Source organism: Callospermophilus lateralis, chromosome 4 (genome assembly GCF_048772815.1).
Source record: "Callospermophilus lateralis isolate mCalLat2 chromosome 4, mCalLat2.hap1, whole genome shotgun sequence".
In the NCBI taxonomy this organism is placed as follows: Eukaryota; Metazoa; Chordata; class Mammalia; order Rodentia; family Sciuridae; genus Callospermophilus; species Callospermophilus lateralis.
This window is the reverse complement of record NC_135308.1, coordinates 83,823,811-83,845,621: the sequence shown is the minus strand read 5'-3', so window position 1 is coordinate 83,845,621 and position 21,811 is coordinate 83,823,811. Positions and strand designations below refer to the sequence as shown.

Sequence of the window (21,811 nt, the reverse complement as noted above, 5' to 3'; positions counted from 1 at the left end):
AAGAGTCAACACTATTTATCTAGTCAGTTTTTCTTCATTATCTTGCTGTTTCTCTTACCATTTCATTAAAAATTGAGAATGTGAAATTTGAGAGTTTAAAAGAACCTTAGAAATCAGCAATTCATGCACTTTATTAGAGCTGTGAATGTAGGTCAGTGGTAGAGTGGTTGCCTAGAAGATACAAAGTTCTGGATTCAAATCTCCAGAACTACAAAAACAAAACAAAACAAAAAAACCTCCACCTTATTTTAGAAATTAAGAAACTGGCATTTTTAGGTAAGTGAAAAATAAATAAAAGTCTATTGGATACTATTGTTTCAGAACCCACTGGTATATATTATAAAGTAGCTTAAGTGAGATAGACATGTTTTTTTTTTTTCTTTTGTACCAGGAATTAAACCGAGGAGCATTTAACCACTGAACCACATCCCCATGCCTTTTTTGTATTTTATTTAGAGACAGGGTCTCACCAAGTTGCATGAATCCTTAATAAGTTGCTGAAGCTGACTTTTAACTCCTAATCTTCCTGCCCCAGTGTCCCAAGCTGCTGGGCTTATAGACATGTGCCTCTGTTCCCAGTGATATAGGCATTTTTATCTCTCTCAAACTAGGCTAATCATGAGAAGTCAAGTGTTGGATGGTGGCTTTCCTCTATGAAGTTATATAGGACCCAAATTCTTCACATTAAAATGTTCATCCAACAAAATCAGTTGAGAGCCTCCTAGGTAATTGACAGGACAGTAGCTCATCAGGAACAAAATTTCTTACTCTCGTACAAAAATTCTTACTCTCTTGAAACTTATATTGTATTGTTGGAGGGGCAACCAATATGGTAAATAAATGCACAAATAGTACAGTTTTCTAGAAATTAGATGTTTGTGAGAAAATAGGGCCTGGAATATCAGCAGGGAGTGCCATGGGTGGCTACATATGTGTTTGTGAGTGTGTCATGGAATGTCACCCTATTGGGTTGGTTAGGGAAACCTCACTAAGAAGATGCCACTGGAGTAACGGAAGTAAGGAATGAGTCATGTTGATTTCTGAAGGAAGACAATTTCAACCAAAGAAAGGCCTAGTGTGAATGCTCTGAGGTGGTAATATACAAAGCATGTTCTTAGAATACATAGGTATTGTAATTTTAACAAAATGAGGGGGAAAAAGATTATAAGGAGATAGAAGGCAATAAGATAACCTGAGAATATATCTCATTGGTCCATACATGAATGGTGAGACCTTTGATTCATGGGCAGTTTTCAGCAGAATAGGACTGCTCTGGCTGCATTTTTAGAAATTTGAGTGAAGAATGGAACAGGGTGGCTGTTAACATAATCCAGATGGGAGATTAATGGTGCTTGTACCAGGTGGCATTGGAGGTGGCAAGGGGAAATCCAGTTACTAATTTTCTGGTGGATTGCATGTGCTATGCAAGATCTACTAATTCTTCCTTTGGACTAAGACTGGCAGGATGGAGTGGTTATTGACTCAGAAGGGGAGGCTATGGGCAGAACAGATTTTTGGAGAAAGATTAGGGCTTCAGGTTTACACATGTCAAAATTGAGTTGTATCCAGATAGGGAAATTTGAATCAATAGTTGAATATATGGATTTGAAGTTCAATGGAGAAATCAGGCCTAGAGATGTATAATTGAGGATCATCTTTATGTCAAGAGCATTGGATGATGTCAATAAGATTGTGTTTGTTAATAAAGATTGTGTTTGTTAATAAAGAAGATCAACAAGGACTGGTTGAACCTGTTGCTGCTCCATACAGAGTTTCAGATTTCTACTTATCTAGTTATAGTTCAGTAATTCTTGTTGTGTAACAAATACTAGCTTATTAGCAAAATTTATATTCTTTGGCATACCTTTGATCCTATCTTATTTTGAGTTATTAGGAAGTATTATTTATAATGCAGTTTCTGTTCACCCTTTTTAATATTCACAACTTGTAAATAGAAATCTAGTCATTGCAGAGTAGAACTATACAACAGTGAGACTGGTTTTCCTAATCTACAACTCATCTTTGTGATCAGGCTTAATTTCTAAGAACACTGGTTCATTTAATCTCTGCCTTTCTCAAAAATGACTCCTTATTAACAGTGGATACTTCATAGCTACATTAAATGTTCTTCCTGTGGGACCAGGCTTATTACCTGGACAGTTGGGAAAAGGCCATTTTTCAGGCTCTTCTGTGGGCCAGGCAGAACTTAGTGGTTTTCAGCCTGGTGAATTGCTCCCTCACTCTCAGCATGCAACACAGGCAGAGCCACAGCCTCCTGCTCATGCCTGCTTGTCCTTGGGAGGGCCTGTGGCCATAGCTTTTTATTTACTTTCCTTGCATTGCATTTCCTCTTCCCTCTGTAATATCCCTCTACTCCTTTTTTTACTCCCTGAATTTCCCCTCTTAATCATCTCTACGTGTTTTCTGGAAATCCTTATAGGGCTCAGAAGTTAAAATTTACTCTTCTAGGTTGTCAGTGTAAGTTTTGTTCTCAAACAAGAGTCAAAGTACCTCCTTTATCCACCCTTTTCTATATTTTCATTTCTTCCCCTAACACTGTGTCTTTTTCAATTCAAAGTCAAATAAGTCTCAGTCTTCACCCTCCAATGAAGGGAAACTGAAAAATAAGCCATAAATTACAGTGTAATGTGTTACTAATAAATTGTTTTGAGGATATGGACGTGGTGGGAAGCTGTGTTGAGGGTTAGGCTGTGGTGTTAAGAAAGTCTTCCTAGGAAAGGCAGTGCCTGGGAGCATCTGAGTGAAGGGCCTTCTGCGGTACAGAGAATAGCATGTGCAAATACAAAGAGGCATAGAATAGCAGAGTACACTCATAACTGGATGCTGGAAGAGAAATTGACTCTTGGTCTGAAGCCATTTGAAACAATCTCCTTTCTTCTTATGCCACATCTTTGAGAGGTGAGATTTTTCTTTATAAAAGGGTTCTGATTTCTGCTTTAGGAGATAACTGCTCTTTAGCCAGGAAGTCGCTCTTGAGGAGCAAGTGCGGAGCAGTGTTTGGACTTCCACTTCTCTTCATTCTGCTTATCAGAGCGTTGCACCTGTTTGTTTCTGCTGGTCATTAAATTATCCATATTAAATCAGGGAAATTTTCTGGAATTAAATTCTGGGGGAAATTCTGTAGATTAGAGTACCTGTTCTCAATTTTCTGTCACCTTTCTCCCAGATCCTTTTATTTTTATACATCTGAATAGGCACAGCCATGGACTAATAATTCAAGATTCATTTCTCTCAACAGTTTTCATTTCTAGAACCATATTTTCAAGTTTAGGGTAATAGATTTTCCAGTAGAAATAAATATATTTAAAACAACAAAAAACAAATATAGTGAAATCAAAGGATGAAGAATTTTCTGCATAGCCATTAATATTTACCAGGAAAAATACAGTCACATAGTCAATATGTGGATACTGTTCATGTTTAAACTGTTAACTTTTATTTTAGATTTTAAGGCACCATTGGACTGGACAAGTTGATTATTTATTTATTTACTTTTGGTACCAGGGGTTGAACCCAGGCACTCTCAATCACTGAACCACATCCCAGCCCTGTTTATTTATTTATTTAGAGACAAGGTCTCACTTCATTGCTCAGGGCCTCGCTAAGATACTGAGGCTGGCTTTGAACTTGCGAACCTCCTGTTTCAGACTCCCAAGTCACTGGGATTCTAGTGCCACACTGGCCAACGACAAGTTGATTTATTAAGCTGTTTTTTATTCAGTAGTGTGTTGAACAAATTAAAAATTTAATGTGAATACATAAAAACAAGTGCTTGTTTTTGACATGGGTTTTTGTCTATACCATTGGAAAATACAGAAATAATAGTCATCTTTTTGCTAAAATATACTTTATCATTCTAGGTGGTGCAGGCAACAGGGGGTCCTGAACTAGCCAGTTCAGTACTCAGCCCCCTCTTGACTAAGGACACAATTGATTTCTTAAATTATACTGTCAATACTGATGAACGGCAGCTGTGGATGTCACTGGGCGAAACTTGGATGAAAGCCAGGTGAGATATATGAATTTAGCATTAATACCTGTACTGCTGTAAGTATTGTTTTTCATTTATTGCATTTATCTAATGAGACATTTATCTAACTTTCTATGTATAAAGGACTAGGTGTTATAGGATGGAAAAGCCTAGAACCTTAAAAAGCTTTAAGTCTAGTGAAGGAGGTTGAAGTATAAGCAGTGTAAGGCTTGGTGAGTGCCAGGAGCAAGGTGGAAGCAGAATGTTGTTGGTTGGCAAGGTGGATCAGGACAAGGACTGATAATTAGCTTTTGTGAAAAAGCTGCCATTTAAAACAACAGATAATAATTCTAGTAGGTACAGGTATGTACACACAATATATACAGACACATATGTGGTGTTCACACCCAGTGTGTTTGCTATGTTCTTCCACACACTTTACATGGATGCTGTTATTATCTCTATTTTACAGATGAAGAAAGTGAGAACCAAAGATGTTAAGTGATTTGCCCAGAGTCACACTACTTGTGACAGAGCAAGGATGTGAACCTGTAGTCAATGTTTATGTTTGCTTTGCTAAACTGCCTTTCAGTAGGATAAGTAGGATCTCCCTGCCATGTATCAGGGAAGGGCCTTCCCATTAGAAAGAAAGATACAAGGGAAAGCAGGAAGCAGGGAAGTCCAGAGCACAGAGTGTGACGGGTTTATCTGGAGAGGGATGGTAGGTGGTGGATGACTGTGAAGAAGGGATAGAGGAGGAGGGCGTTAAGTTAGGCATTCAGAGGTAAGTGGGGCTCGATTACAAGGTTTCCAAGGTCATAAGGGAACCTGGGCCTGGTTCTGAAGGCTGTGGAGAAACTATTAACTGAACAGGAGTATGATGTGACTGCATCCCTGTTTCTAAAAGATCAGTGTGGTAGTTGTGTCCAGTGACTGGAGGCAGAGCGGCATCCTGGGAAATGCACACTGTAGTAGAGGTTCCTTAGCATCAGCTTCCTCCAGGGCCAGAACAGTTGCAGTGGAACTGTAAGGGAAGACTGGATAGTTTTCGAAATTGTGTGTTTTTCAGTAAAGTGATTGAGAAAGACAAATCATTAACAAGTGCAAGACTAATGCTTGCCAAGTAAACCAAGTTATAAAAACATTTCTAATTTCACATGTGAATAGTTTTTGCTTGCTCATTTATCTAAATCTCTTTATTCTGTTAGAGTCAGTCATTCAGTATAATCACTTGGTTGCTTTGAACTTTGTCTTCTTAATGTTTTTGGGTGGGCTTAAAGGTATGGACCAATGCACACCTTATTTTCTTTTTTTTTTTTTTAAGTTGATTGAATTAATTTAATAAATCAGGTAGGTACAAGTTACTTTTAAAGCATTTTATTTTCATAAACTTGTTTTCGTTTTTCTTATATTGAAACACATACAAACCTTTCCCACTTATTTTCTGAATTTTGGCTACTGCTTGTATTGGAGTATAACTTATACTTTGAATGATTTATGGAAATTTATTAAAAGCACTAAAATTGCTGCTTTTATGGTGAAATTATTATTAGATTTATTTATATATCTATATGTTATATATTTGCTTATCTATTATTCATGTATCAACATGTCATACTGTATACTCTATAATACAGTTTTTATGTCATACTATATAAAACTGCTTCAATAGATTTCTTAAATCTGTTAACTCTATGCAGGCTATAATTTTATATGAAGCCTTGGTGGGATTTAATTTTTTCCCATAAAGCTTATTAAATTTATCAGTTCTCATACAATAAAAATAGCCCAGGCTTTTTAGTTATTTTGTTTTGAGTTCTACCTTAAAATGAGAAAATTAATGAACCTTTGAAAATCTACATCTAAAGGAAATATATTGTTAGTTCTTAACATGAGAAAAGGGTCATTTCAGATCCTGATTAAGAGTATTACAAAATGAATATGCTGATTTAAAAACTCATAAAAAGAAAAGAATCATGAAGGTACATAGTAATCTGAATAAAATGACTCATTTCATCATAGTAGAAATACAATGTGAAGAATTAAATCATTTATTAAAGATGAAGCAACATATTGTAGCAAAAGTGAAGCCGTAATCCTGTCCTGGTTCTTTTGTGGTTCATGAGTGATCAGGAGCTCGTAGGAATAAATCTCTCTCATAGTCATCAGACAATGAATGGGTAGTGATTATAATTATAGATTAGTGGACTTTGCCGATTAAAATTGAGCTGATACATTTAATTTGTAAAATTGGTCATCTGTTTCATTTTAGTGAACTTTATAATTTAAAAAATCATGAACCTTAATAACAGGCTTGACTGTTTTTTCTCTTTTGAAAGATCTCTCTTATGTGTTTCATGGTGATGTAAGGGGGAGCAAAGGGAAAGGTGAGAGTCAGAAACTACTTTAGATTAGGAGAAGTTTATTCTGTAAATACTTATCACACTTCTGACTTCACACTCCTTCCCACACAGATTTTTTAAAACCTATATCCATTTTGAAAAGTTGAGTTTAATGAGGACTTTAGGCAAAGTAATAAAAACACATCATGCGGGCTGGGGATGTGGCTCAAGCGGTAGGGCACTCACCTGGCATGGGTGCGGCCCGGGTTCGATCCTCAGCACCACATATAAAAACAAAGATGTTGTGTCCGCTGAAAACTAAAATAAATAAATAAATAAATAAATATTAAAAAAAAAAAACACATCATGCCACAGAACTGAATCTTTCTTTCGTTTAATTGGTGTGAATATGAGAAACATATTTACTTTCCTTGTTGGGTGAATGGAGGCCAATGAGGAATGTGTTGTTTTTTTGAGTATGTGTTATTTGTTTTGTTTTGTGGATAATTATACTGAAGATCATTATCAACATGGATACATTTCTTAATTTTATTGTTTATATGACTTAATGCCCTCCTTCAGAGCAGAGTGGCCGAAAGAACAATTTATTCCACCATATGTTCCACGGTTCCGCAATGGCTGGGAGCCCCCCATGCTGAACTTCATGGGGGCACCAATGGAACAAGATATGTACCACTTGGCTGAATCTGTGGCAAATGTAGCAGAACATCAGCGCAAGCAAGACATGAAAAGATTGTCCAATGAGGTAAACATTTTTAACCATATCTTTTTGTAGATGGAGTAGCAATGATCTATGCATTGTGATCGTAAGTTCTCATTCATCTGAAGATTGTTCTAGAATCAGTTACTGTTAGTTTCTCTGCCCCAGTCTGTCTGCTATTTGTACACAAAGTGCAAAATTCTGTCCCTGCTGCCACTGCTTCCCAAGCCCTGGTAACCCTGAGTCTTTCTTATCCCTCCCCTCCTGCTCTCTCCTCCTTCTCTCCTTCCCTCCTCCCTCCCTCCCTCCCTTCCTTCCTTCTTTCCTTGTTCTCTCCCTCTTTCCCTCCCGCCCTTCTTTTCTCCTTCCATCCCTTCCTCCTTCCCTTCCTCCTTCCCTCCCTCCTTCCCTTCCTCCTTCCCTCCCGCCCTTCTTTTCTCCTTCCATCCCTTCCTCCTTCCCTCCCTCCTTCCCTCCCTCCTTCCCTCCATCCATTCCTTCCTTCCCTCCTTCCCTCCTTCCTTCCTTCCTTCCTTCCCTCCTTCCCTCCTTCCTTCCTTCCCTCCTTCCTTCCTTCCCTCCTTCCTTCCTTCCCTCCATCCATTCCTTCCTTCCCTCCTTCCTTCCTTCCTTCCTTCCTCCCTTCCTCCCTTCCTTCCCTCCTTCCCTCCTTCCCTCCCTCCCCCCTTCCTTCCCTCTTTCCCTCCCTCCCTCCCTCCCTCCCTCCCTTCCTCCCTCCCTTCCTTCCCTCCTTCCCTCCCTTCCTCCCTCCCTCCTTCCCTCCCTTCCCTCCTTCCTTCCTTCCTCCCTCCCTCACTCCCTTCCTTCCGCTATGAAGGAACCCAGGGCCTTGCACATATTAAGCAAGCACTGTACCTCTGAGTCACATCCCCAGCCCTTTCTTTTTATCTAGTTCAAAACTTCTGGAGTCCTATGGGGATGGCTGGAGGACCAAATCCTTTCTGGACTTCAGTTTTCAGGTTCAAATGATCACTTAAAACACAGTCATATCCTCAGGATATCATAAAATGTATTGTGTCTTTAATGTGTTTAGTAAGCTTTATATTATAACCTATTTGGGGAGCAAATTAAGGGAATGAAATAGCAAATGATAACTAGATGCTCCTGAAGTTCTATTTTCTTCCTTTATTTAATTCCTTAGGTTTATTTTCTCATACTACACAAGTATTTATAATATGGAAAACCTGATATGAGGAAATGAATTAGCAAATCATAGTAAATTAAAGCCTGTGGCCACTTAAGGAGAAACATGTATAAATTAGATTTCTTAAAATCATTCCCCCAGGGGACTATTCTTAGGCAATAATAATATTATAGAAAGTTGTTTAAACTCTTGAATTTTTTAAAATAAAGAAAACACAATACTCAGTATATTTTTTTCCCAATTGTTTTTTTCCTCCGGCTGCATATGAGGAGAGTGCAGGCTCCATACCTGCTCTTCCCTCTAAATGCTTAATTGAGGAGATGACCTCGTTTCTGAGCATTGGTTGGCAAGCATATGTCCCTGCCTCTACTTTTTAATTCAGAGCTCATCACTGTGAATTTTCTATTTAGAAAGGAGTCTTTGTAGAGAAAAAAAAATAACCCAACATGAAAATATGATACACTTGCTGTTGCTATAGTTATAGTTGTTTTCAAATAAAAAAATTTCTAGTTTATAGTATTCATATCTTAAATAAGAATATGCTCACTGTAAATGTATGCCTCAGAAATTCACTTTTGGGAATTCTTTTCAATTTGTGTATTTAAAGAGAGAGTACTGTGTTCTTGGGTTCCAGGATATAAGTTTCTCTACACTCTGTGAGTAATTTTAAAAGAGAAATTATTGAGAATCCCTCCTTGTATGAGTTATTTTCCTGTTGTAAACTTTTTCCCATTTTATCACTTAAGTGGACATCCAGAGGTTTGAAAAAATGAAATGAAAAGTGCCTGCTGGCCATTCCAGGGGATTTTTTTCTTGAGATTTTGTTGAAAAAGAGGCCAAGTAATGATGATTTAAAATGCATGAAAAATGTAATCATACATAGAAGGGAGACTTTATTATATTTTATTGCCACTATAATAAATACATTTACAACAAGACTTGGGTAATACAGGATCTGGTGATGTTGTCTGGAATTGAAAGGCATAGGTGATGTGGAGGGACAGATGTGCAGTTCTTGCTTCCTGATTTCCACTGACCCAACTGCAGCCCTCAACCACACTGTGTAGCCATCATAGTTCGTCATTTACTGTCATTTCTCACCTCCTTTCCAGCACTCCCAAGCTCTCTCAGGACCAGTGATTTCACACTAGCCAATTCCATACTCTCTAGGTCAGAACCAGGCAAAAGGTGGGGATGACTCTGTTTCTTGCCTCTCTATAGCACAGTCTTAATAAAAACAAATTACTAATCAAATTTAGAGTCTCTGTCTTTCCTAGGGAAATGATAAACTGAATTGATTGAGCTTATATGTTTAAATGGCTGAAAATCGTCTGCTCTTTGTACACAAAGTGCAATATATTACCTAATATAATATAACATGGGTATTTTGACATCAACCCACCATGGCTTAACTCAGCCCCATTTCTGCCAGCCTTTTCTTTAGGATTAGCTATAGTAACCATCTATTGAAGACTTTCCTGAAACATCCCCAGTTTTAAATATCTAAAAAATTTGCCCCCGTGAATCCATAAACAATTAAATACTGAGGAATTAAAATGCTTCAGTGTCTGTCATTCTTTCCTCATACTTCTTTGTACATAAGGAAACCATATGAAATCTTTAGATGGTAATGTTGTTTGTTTTTCTCCCAGTCTCAGATGTATCCTCTGCAGCTTTAAAACCACAGTAATCACAGGGACCCATGGACCTCAGCTTTCCCTCTTTGTAGCACCCAGTAGTTTCATGTCTGAATTACGTTAACTGCAGAAAAGAAATAACTCCAACATTGTCTTTTCCCAGACTCTTGACTATCAAGATCAATATATTTGTGCCTTTCTGTGCTTCCTTATCAGTACACCTGATAATAGTACTGCCATTTGAAAAAAAAAATTAAAAAAACAAAAATAAAATAAAATGGTGATCTGTGTACAATTTTAAAAACAAGTTGCTATTAATCTAAGAGTTCAGAGTGTTTTAATGCTACAATATTGGCTTTGCTAAAGTGGAGGAGGTATTATTTCTTAAACTCAGAGAGCAAAGGTTAAAGAGATTTTTTCCTCCTACCAATTTTGTTTTATACAGGAGTTAAAATCTAATGTTATCTATTACTAAAATCTAATATCATCTTTTACTAAAATTTAAGCCAACTCCTAATTGCCATGCAGATAGGTAACATTTAATGGGTACCATCTGGGGAGCTTTTATACCTGATTATTTTCAGAAGTAAGATTGAGACTTTGTGGGCTGGGGAGATAGCTCAGTTGGTAGAGTGCCTGCCTTGCATGTACCAGGCCCTGAGTTCAATCCCCAGCACCACCAATAAATAAATAAAATAAAATAAAAATTAGCCTTTGAACTAATAACTTTTCTTATTCTAAGCAGATCTTTGACAAAAATATATCATCCTAGTTTCATAACTTAATAACATAATGGATAATCACTTGAAAATAGAAACTGATCATAATATGGTAGATGTTAGTGGTCATTTGAATGGTATTTGATGATTCTTTAACTTATCCTGCTCTGTCTTTCAGCACTCCACTGTCTCTGAGTATCCTCCAGCTGATGGATATGCATTCCACAACAACATGTATACAAGAGGGCCCCATCTGGACCATGGGGAAGCTGTTGGTGCTTTTAAGCCAACTCCTAATCGCCATGCAGATAGGTAACATTTAATGGGCACCATCTGGGGAGCCATGAAATACTGTCTCTGATTTAGTGGTAACCAGTGCAGTGTCTCTGTTGTCTACTTTTCATCTGCTAATGATTTGAAAAGTTTCAGGTGTTTCTTTATAGGACTGGCTTTGAGGTGCAGAAGATATCTAGACCTCCAATCTGTAATTCTCACCTACTTCAAATACCTTTGGTTGGTTGATCTTCTCTTTTTGAAAAGATACTTCTGTCAAAAATGCATACATTAAGAAGAAAGAATTATCTTGAAGGTTTTCAATTAGTTTGTACCAGATGTTGTCTAAAAGATTTTCCGACTCCGTAACTTTTAAAGGGAAATTTCTACCTTTTCCTTCACGTAACAAATCTTCCTTTAGATGGAAATATTTAAACTAGGATATAACTAAATATTTAAGTCAGTGCCTTGCCATTTTTGCCATTTTGTGTAATCATATTTTATCTTTACTTTCCAGTTTTTTACATTTCACTTATTTTCCTATGTTTTTACCATTAAAAATATAATTAGAGATGAAGAATTAAGATGAAAAAATAAAGGAATAGGTTTACTTTTTTTTTCAATCTTGTTTTCTAGCAAGTGAGATTTACATAGAGATCATGCATAAAAGGGAAAGATAGGAGGTAGAACTCTGGTAATAGAGGGTATAGGAAGATGGTCATTCAGATGAAGGGGTAGAGAGCTGGTCCCAGTACTGTCCTATGTTGAAGCCTCTCTGGTCATGAGTGTTGCATGCCTTTATTTTTAATATATCCTTTTCTTATAGAATCTGAAGAAGGTAAGAGTCACAATTTTTGTTCTTTGTCAGGGATGGTGACAGAGGTATTAATTATTTGGCATTGAAATTATAGAGATATTGTTCTAAGGGTGCCAGTAACATTAAATTTTAAAAAAAGGCCATTGATGAATAATGTATTTTAAAAATGCCAGCATATGAATCTAAGTTTTAAATATTTAATTATTTTTTTAGTAGATAGACGTGAAAGTTTTGAAGAATTTCATTGAGGTTCTTGACTGAGTCACTATTCAATCCTGTATTCCTTTTTTTCTTTCCTTTTGTCATAGACTATCTAGGAATTATTTCAGATTAGTGATTCTTACCTTTTCTTTTTGTTCTGTCACTTTAATAAATCAGGATAGTTTTCCACAGCCAAGTATCCAGAAAACCACTTAAGTATATTTCTCATGTGAGTTCAGCCTTATAATGAATATAGATAGTAGAAAACTGTTATCATGTTCCATTTTATGACCACCTCTAGCACATTGTTGCCACTCAGTAAGTATGTATTTATTTGATTGATTGAATGACTGGATAAGTACATGATATTATATCCAACATTTTAGTCACTACCTCCTCGACCTCCCCCTGCAGATCTACAAGGTTTGATATCCCTGATAGAATAACCTCTACCATTCATTATGGGAAGCTGAATACAATGTCTTTTAAAACTTTATGATCTTTATGATTATTACAGAATATCAGGGAAGTATATACCTTTGTATATTGACTTTTAATTTATCGATTTATTAATCTTGGTACATTATCAAATTCTAAAGTGGATTTAGGCAATTCACATAAATTCAATGCAATTAATGTTTTTAGTAAAACTTAAATAATGACATAAAATATAAAATTAAGAAATTTTAAAGATCCCGCCCCGCGCTCTGCGAGTGCGGCCTCAGCTTGCTGCGGCACCAGGTCAGCTGCGAGGCGTGGGCCCTAAGGGCCCAGTGGGCAGGTTGCGGGGAGCGCAGGCTGTGAGACAGGCCACAGTGGTGAGGGTTGGTGTGGCTGTCAGAATGGCTGAGGAGCAGGAATTCACCCAGCTGTGCATGTTGCCCACACAGCCCTCCCACTCACACTGCATCAGCAACACCTACCGCAGCACACAGCATTCTCAGGCCCTACTCCAGGGCCTGCTGGCTCTCCCGGACAGTGGGATCCTCTTTGATGCCCTCCTGGTGATGGAGGGGAGACACATTGAAGCCCATCGCATCCTGCTGGCTGCATCCTGTGATTACTTCAGGGTCCAGTCAAGGTTCATGCAGTGGATCCTTTCTTAAGATGATGAAATCTGTCAGTCTAAGTGCCAGTGTACCTCCTCAGGGGGTAGTGATCAGTGTTGACATCATGATCTTGGAGGTGCTGGGCAGAGGAATCAGACAAGGGAAGTGCATGCAATGGCACAGTTCTGAAAAGTGTGGACCACTACAAAGTGCATGGGGAAGTGCTTCAAGAGGCTGGCCACACGTGGAGTAAAATGTTTGGAATCAACTTACCAGGCATGTGCCAGGTCTGTAGGAAGATGACTTGCAAGACTTTAAAAGAGACCACAAGGGTGACTGGACACATAAGAAGGTCCACTGTGTTCATTGCAAAGATGCTAGCTCTCTCTTTGTTAACCTAGATATTTAATGTGTTTCTTCCCAAGAGGGTTTATTGGGAGGGGGTGCACAAGCTAATTATAAAGGTCAAGTGAAAAAAAGCAAGCAGCAGTTAAGAAATTGTTGAAAGCAAAGGTAGTGAAAGGAGACCAGCCCTAACCTGGACATATTATGAAGTATTTGAAATGGCTTCTGGTGGGTAAAGAGAGGAAAGATTATAGAAAAAGTCTAGGAATTTTGGAAATGTCACGAGCACATCAGGAACTTTGTAGGTGATTAAAAAGGCATCATAAATCAGGAAGGGGTAGACAGACATCAGTGTTACCAAGTAGAAAAGCATTAAGTCAGACCTTTGTTTTACACCTTATACCAAAATTAATTCCACATGGATCAAGAGTTGTTCTTGTTTTTGCAGTGCTTGAGTTCAAATCCAGGAGCCTTGTACATGCTTGGAAAGTACTCTACCATTGAGTTAAATCTTAGCCAGATCAACAGTTTTAAGTGTGAAGTATTAAACAATTTTTAAAAAATTAAGAAATTTAGAGAGAATGATAATCTATGTAGTCTAAGGGTTGACATTATGATTGAATTTCAAATTTGTCATTGAGATTCATGTTTATCAGAGAAAACAGAAAAATGTAATCATTCATTACCCTTAGGGGGAAAAAGTATATATTGGCTCAGTAGGATAATCAATGCTCTTCCTATTACTAAATTTTCAAAGTTATTTGTCTCATAGAATTTTATATGGGACAGGATAGCTGATGTAAAGGCCACTATTTTAAATATTTTTTTTCTCTCATTCAAAGAAGATTATTTTGGATTTCATAAGGCGTCTTTATGTAACCTTTGGTCAATAGGAAATTTAAATAGGAAATTCCATAAAGGGATAATAGCTTTAACTGATCGAAAATGGGAAGCTAGAGGAAAAAATCTTAATTAATCTAGTCAGTGGTGGGAAAATTGTAGATGTCAGGTGTCCTTACAGATCACATACCCAGTGGAGTAGTGTAGGAGCTGGGACAGTTGATGGATAATTGATATTCTTTGTTGCTAAGAAAAGTTGGCATTGCTGAAAAAGGTAAGTGAAAGTTATAGTATGACATGAAGTACAAAAGGTTTGGAATTTGTATTTATAATTGTTATTGTTAATTTTAGTTTCTATTACATGCCAGAAGTGCAGAAGGTGCCAGGGATTAAACCCCGTGTCTCACGCATGCTAGGCAAGCGCTTTACCACTGAGCTACAACTCCAGCCCGAAGTTTTTACCTTATTTAGTGAAATTATCATATCATTAGATAGATAATTTGATGAATTTAGAAACCTTACCTTTTTTTTATTTGGGCAATTTCTGTGCTTTAATTGATATATTTAGGCTATTCATATTTAAAGTGATCATTGATATAGTATTATTCATCATATTTAGTTTTTTTCCACAATTTACTACATAATTTTTTACCTAGGTTATAGATTTGATTTTATTTTTTTCCACATTTTTATTGGTGCATTACAGTTGTACATTTTGATGGAATTTATTGGTACATATCCATACATGCATACAATGTAAAATATAATTTGATCATTATCACTCCCACACTTCTCGGCTCCCTCCCACCCCTTAGTCCCTTTCCTCTACTGATCGCTCTTTGATTTTTAGGACATCCATCCATTTTTTTTCTTTTTTCCTCTCTAGCTTCTGCATATGAGAAAAAACATGACCCTTAACCTTCTGAATTTGATTTATTTAGCTTAACATGATGGTTTCTAGTTCCATCCATTTTTCTGCAAATGCCATATTTTCATTTTTATTTTCTTTTTTTTTTAAAGAGAGAGAGAGCGCGCGAATTTTAATATTTATTTTTTAGTTTTCGGCGGACATAACATCTTTGTTTGTATGTGGTGCTGAGGATCGAACCCAGGCCGCACGCATGCCAGGCGAGCGTGCTACCACTTGAGCCACATCCCCAGCCCCAATTTCATTTTTCTTTGTGGTTGAATAAAATTCCATTGTGTAAATATACAGCATTTTCTTTATCCCATCTTTTATCTATTAATGAATACTTAGGCTGGTTTCATAGTATGTAGAACCCTTACCTTTGAGAGATTGCATTTTATTGATATTCAGATGCAATTCGTGTTTTGGATATGTTCCCAAATTATTGCCTTCTCTACATCTACTCTATACCAAGTGGAATAGCTATTATTCCAAATCAGAAATGGAGGCAAAACATTTTGATACATTCTAAATTTCTTAAGAAACTCTCTAGTACATTTAAAAATCACAAACTGATTTTCCAATCAGTAACTATAATCACTATCATGTCTAGGTTTAATCTATAGAGGACAAAAAACTGTAAACCATGAAGATCTGTAAATTCCGTAGCAGTTAATAGGTGCATTCTAGGTAAACACTTCTGAGGCATACAAGATAGCAGAGACTTCAAATACAACTGCCACAGATTTTTCTTTGTAATGTACCAAGTCAGATACCCAGTGGCAGAGTTACTCTACTCTTTGTTATAATACAATCAATTCTCTATTGTCTATAGTGATTATTTTCTAGAACATATGAGAAAGAACATGGGGAGCAGAGAAAGAGAACTGACATTTCTGTTTGACTAAATTTTGGAATCTCCTTTATTCCTCAAATGAGATCTTAATATAATATAATGTGAATATATAAAGTAGGTGAAAACAGAGATATTCCCAAAGAGATAGGGATAGGGAATCTATGGAACACAGGTTTTTTACTTATTAACATTATATAATAGTGGCTATAATTTCACTTTTTCCTCCAATCTATATTTTTAACAAAACAAAAATAATAGGTAGTGTAGCTTATAGGTCATCATTTCTTCTTGTCCCAGTTGCCTTTCTCAAATGGAGTTCCCATCAAAGAGGTAGCAAATATATGTGATGACAGGATACCTTATATTATAGCTGTCCTCCTGAGACCTTGGTATTTAGCCTTCCAGAGAACGTGGGTAGGTAGTAAGAAGAATGACCAGTTGGCAGGGCAAGAATGACTAAACATCTTATCATTTTCTGTTTTCTCTCTTGAGGAGATGTGTGAGGAAATGTGGGAATATAAATGGAGGAGATTAGAGAGTAAAATTAGTAAAGAGTTAAATTTTATTGAAATTTATGAAGAAAATATAGATATATCTTAATACACTAGGTTTTTATGTATAAAATAATTTTACATTATATTTTTAATCTGTTAATGCTAATTAGAAGAGATATTTAGTTTTTGAAGAAAGTTTTTGTAAAATCTTTGTTTTCTATATTCTTAATGTTTATAAAATTTATAATGAATTAAAATATTTATTTCTTTCAAAATGTTAGTGATCCTGTGCCTAATGCATACCTTCCCTTGCAATTTAGATAACCTAACAAAACTTTCCTAAAAATTAACACCCAGTCAAAATTTTTAATATTTTTTTAGTTGACTAAGAGATCTTGTTTGAATTAGCATAATCAACATATAACTTATATTACCACTGTTATCTTTGGTCTCTTTTAACTTTATGAAAAATAAGTAATAGCATTTACTCTTATTTAGCTCTTTCATGGTAGAGATAATGACTAATAAAACAATGTGCAATATGTGTATTTATTAGACTCTAAGAATTCATAGGTCTGGATTCTACAGTTGGCTGTGTACCAACTAGCCTAATGATTTTACATCACTTATTTTTGCCTTACCCATAGTTTGCTTTTATTCCCTGTATTCTGGAAAATATAATAAAACTAAACTGCCATCCAAATAATTTGTGAGGAAGCTTTCTGGTAAGATTTAGCTTGTCTTAATGTTTTGCTTTCGCTTTCGGCCTTTAAGAAAAACTAGTAGAATGATAGTCTTTTATCTTCCTCTTTATAGAAATTATGACCCTCTCAAAACACAACCGAAGAAATATGCCAAATCCAAGTATGACTTCGTAGCAAGGAACAACAGTGAGCTCTCAGTTCTGAAGGATGATATATTAGAGGTAACAGCATTTTACCTTTTTATGCTCTGAATAAAGTGGATTTATTACATTCCTCTTTTGGTGTGTTTTTAAGCCTTCCTGAAAGAAATGCCAAGGTCAAGAAATTATTCTTCATGTTATATGACTAAGGATACAGCATATGATAGATATTTATATCTATTTAGACGGGATAGCTACTTTATCTATTATCTGACCCCATAGTAATGTCAGAGGTTCAAGTAGAAGCTATTTGGAATAAGGGTGGGGTGAAAGAGGATGAATGTCTTGACTTACATTATTGTCTTCCTTCTTCTGGACATTATTCATTTTGGAATCAAGGCAAGTTAACCTTCATATTTAGATGTGAACATTTTAATAGTGCTGCATTTTAATAAGAGAAAACATTCCCTTCTTTCTCTCCCAGTATCCTTGTGCAAGTGTACTTGGCAGTAGTACTGAGCAGTAGTACTGCCAACACCTAAATTTTTCCTAGGTTATAACAGAGTTCATCTTCTTGAATATGTAAAATGAATGATCACAATAAATTTTGTCAAAAAATGTTTTTCATACTTTACCTTTCTATTCTACAAATGAAGACAATAGGACTTTCTAAGGTGATCATTTTAGTGCTCTGTAAGTACCTCAAATAATGTAGATGCATTCTGGGGTGGTAATATAGATTTTGGATGGATTCACCATAGAAAATCCATACCTATTCTATACTATTACATGTAATTCTTGGAGTAATCCCTGAGAATCATTAAATCAACAATAGATTAATCTGAGTTTGTTTATCAGAAGTGAGAAAAATTTGGTTTAAGTCTAGGAATGAAATTTGAACTTCATTAATTTTTTTAATGGTAATTATGCCTTTCTTTCATGATGACAGATACTTGATGATAGGAAACAATGGTGGAAGGTTCGAAATGCAAGTGGAGATGCTGGTTTTGTGCCAAATAATATTCTGGATATTGTGAGACCTCCAGAATCTGGATTAGGACGTGCTGATCCACCGTACACACATACCATACAGGTAATTATGATTTTTTAACAAAACTAACAAAATTTAAAATTCATCATTTGGAAAATATTTAAATACCTTTTGTGTAATACTCATTTTGAGATTTAATTGGCTTCACAGTTTTTTCAACAGCAATTAGTGGGCTAATGGTAAGGACATAGTGAAGAGGTACATATTTTTTTATTTTTTCCCTAAGGAAATTGCTTAAAATGTTTAACAGTAAATGACTTTCTCTTCAATATGCTTTCCCCCAGCCAACCTACAGTTTTTCTGATATTGGAACAAAATAGTACTTATCTCTTTACCCAGAGTACTCACATCCACCAATGGCTTCCCTTTGATTGAGAGTTGCACAAAGACAGTGGCTAGAGTGTCCAGCAGTTCATTTTTAACAGCCTTTGCCTTTGGAGTCTCTTAAATATTCTGCTCTTGTCCAACCTTGAATTTGCACTCATCTCACTTTAGACTAATAAATGAATATTTTATTCAATTGGATTATAATATTTTTTCCTATTGATTTTAAAGTTAAAACATGTTTATGATATATAGGTTAGATAGGTTAGAATTTCTCATCTCAATCATTGAATTTTTCTTGAGGCCCACGGTAAGTTTTCAAGGTTTCAATAACCTTGATCATTTCATTCATCGTAACAACTGAATTCACACCCTGTTAAACTCCTGAGATCTTAGTCCTCTGTTGGACTCTCTAGAGTGAAGTCTGCTAACAGAGCCAGAGTAGATGAACTCTCACATGCACATAATCTCTGAACCTAGGGTAGCTTCTCACCCCTTCCCTCCTGGAATAATTACGTTTAACATTCAGAGTCTTGAGAAAAGGATCAAGTCTAACCCCATAATCATATCATGGATTCATGTTGAAGCTTCATGGATATTTCATAGGTTTATTTTTATCCCAGGAGCAGGCTTGATAAACTATGGATTATCCAGGCCTAGAATTGTGGTCATTGTCCTGCTGCCATGATGAGTTACTTGCACATGTGGCTCCTCATGATGCTCAGGCCTAGTGCAGATCCTGAACTTGTCCAGAGGGACTGACTTTATTAGAATCTCTGCATCAAGAAAAATTTAAATAAAGAATTATTGCATTGTTTCTATAGCTCTATAACCTAAAGTGATGGCAGTTGGAAATTCTATTTCCTATACTTAAGTTTTGTCTGGCCTAACATTCATATATATTATGTACTTAATTTATGTTCATCGTTTGTCATTAGCTGTTGATGCCAAAGAAGGAGTTTGAGTTATTCAAGGTATGATCTGTTCCATTCCTGTGGATTTTTGAAGTGACTCTTCTACTTAGTTTTTATGTTTCTTTTCTAAGTTTGTACTTTTCTTATTTTAAGATGTGGTTACCTGGTATAATATAGGCTTCTGTCTGGTTTATGAATGTCAGCTTTTCATTTTCTTTCCTATAAAGGTTTTTGCCTTTTCTGTAACCCAATTAAGTCTCAATATTTCCATTCTGTGAATATTTCAATGAAATTGACCCAGGTGCTGTAAAATTGATTAGAAATCATAATCTAGAGCTTATATATGATATTAATATTGTTATATTTTGATTATATTATAATGTAATTATTCTTACATAATTATACTATATATTACATGATTATGTATTATTAAATACATTATTATATTTAGGTTCTTATAGGTGTTCCACATCTGGATCAATGGGACAAAATGTATTAAATAGTGATAGAAAGTATGCTTGAAATTAAGACTAGAATAGAACACTGCTATTTATCCTTGAAATGTATGGGATTTTTCAAATATTTAACTCATGAGAAGCCATAAGAAGGACTAGTGACAAAGGATATCCCTAATTCCATGTGTGAGAAGCCAAGACTTTATATTAGATGTTAAAAATAATTATTCAAGTTCATTTTTACTTTTGTGCAGGGTAGTTAGGAATAGGCAGACTTCAAAAAAGAAAAGAAGGTATTTAATTTTGCAAATAATATAAATTCAAAGTATTTTCCCCAATTGAGATTTCCTAAGAAAGAGTCTAATGTCTATTGCCTTTTCCTGTTTGCTATCCATTCTTGTTTTGTTCTTTAGTTCTGATTCCTGGCTTGAGCCATAAGTTGACTTTTCTGTTTAAAGCTTGCTTCTGTCTAAAACCAAACCAAAATGGTTAGTACATATTATGGGCAGAGAGAGAGAGTACTTTTGGAAAACATAAAATTGATTCCTCTTTTCTTTAACAGAACCTCATCTTACATTTTTGTCAACTTTGGCACAACCAAGAATTTTTTTTTAAGTGCTTACAAGTTTCAGGAGTGTTTTTTGCTACTTTGTGTAAATAGAAACTTGTGATCCTTCTAGGGATTGACTGCTTTGACTATTTCCTGTAAAACTTCTCAACACTGTCTTGCTGTCTTCTGAATATTTCTGAATGCCATGAATACAGTGATGTGTGTAGAAGCTGTGTGTGTGTGTGTGTGTGTGTGTGTGTGTGTGTAAAAGAATTGTTTATGTTGGGGCCCTACTTTTAGAAACTATTAAAAACAATCTGCTTTTTAACATTTTCTGGAAATTTTGGGCTCAACAAAAGCACAAAGATCTTGTGTAAATTTTTAATAAGTAAGCTTGACAGTCTGCTATCTGGCACAAATCCTGCTCTGAAATGATTCCTATTCTAGAAGCATTTTATAACATATCTTAAAAAGTGAATAGAGTAAGATGGAAAAGAAAGCATTCTTAGAAATATATACTAGTCATTTTTATATCTTTACAACAATGTTACAGATATACCTTTACTAAAATATCTGAAGAAAAATACTGCTGCTTATTTCAGAATGACAGTGAAGATATCATATTTATGTAGATTCCAGTAGAGTTAATGCCTTCACTTTATAAACTAGATTACAGTTTATATCATGCTAACTTTTTCATTCATTAATTCCATAAATATTTATTGAGTGCCATCATCTTGCACTAGGTAGAAGGAATAATAGGAAGTCGAGCACTGAGTAGATCCTCCCTGCAAACCTGTTTTGTACGTCTTCAGGTCCTGGATCACATGTCAGGGCTCTTCCCTTTCCTTGGTGCTGCCATATTAGGAGCAGCAACCATTCCTCCCTCCTCACATATAGCTTATACACTTTCCCCTTCCATCTGTCTCTTGCATCCAATGGTAGAAAAACTTTGAAGGAATGTAAAGATGTTTCCTCTAACAGAAACATTTAGATCCCGTCCTGTACTGCAGCAGGACCTCTGTGACTCATTCCTGAAGCAGGCTTTCACACCCACAAGCAGCAATGATGTTACACCCCAAGGAGATAATGCCAGTGGTCTGTGCTCATGCTGCACCAGGCATTCTTTTATCATTTCAAAAATATTAATTCATGTAATTCCCAAAATAGTCTTGTGAAGTCGGCACATTTGACATGGGGAACTCAGTTACAGGAGGAACAATTTGCCCATGATTACACAGCTGCATGGAGCAAGGATGAGGACCCAACCCCCAGGATTCAGACCCTATGCTCTGATGCACTCTGCTGTACCAGGG

At 36.0% G+C, this 21,811-nt stretch overlaps 1 protein-coding gene across 7 annotated transcripts in view; it reads left to right on the top strand.

Moving 5' to 3' along the window:
• The window catches only part of Eps8 (EGFR pathway substrate 8, signaling adaptor), a 161,587-nt gene that overhangs the window by 122,592 nt on the left and 17,184 nt on the right, over nucleotides 1-21,811 (top strand). For all 7 annotated transcript variants that reach the window (XM_076854152.1, XM_076854154.1, XM_076854151.1 and 4 more), the window contains 5 exons: nucleotides 3,882-4,030; nucleotides 6,916-7,099; nucleotides 10,754-10,887; nucleotides 17,174-17,282; nucleotides 18,151-18,294. In XM_076854152.1, coding sequence (XP_076710267.1) covers nucleotides 3,882-4,030; nucleotides 6,916-7,099; nucleotides 10,754-10,887; nucleotides 17,174-17,282; nucleotides 18,151-18,294 — 720 coding nt within the window. The remainder of the gene's footprint in view (nucleotides 1-3,881; nucleotides 4,031-6,915; nucleotides 7,100-10,753; nucleotides 10,888-17,173; nucleotides 17,283-18,150; nucleotides 18,295-21,811) is intronic.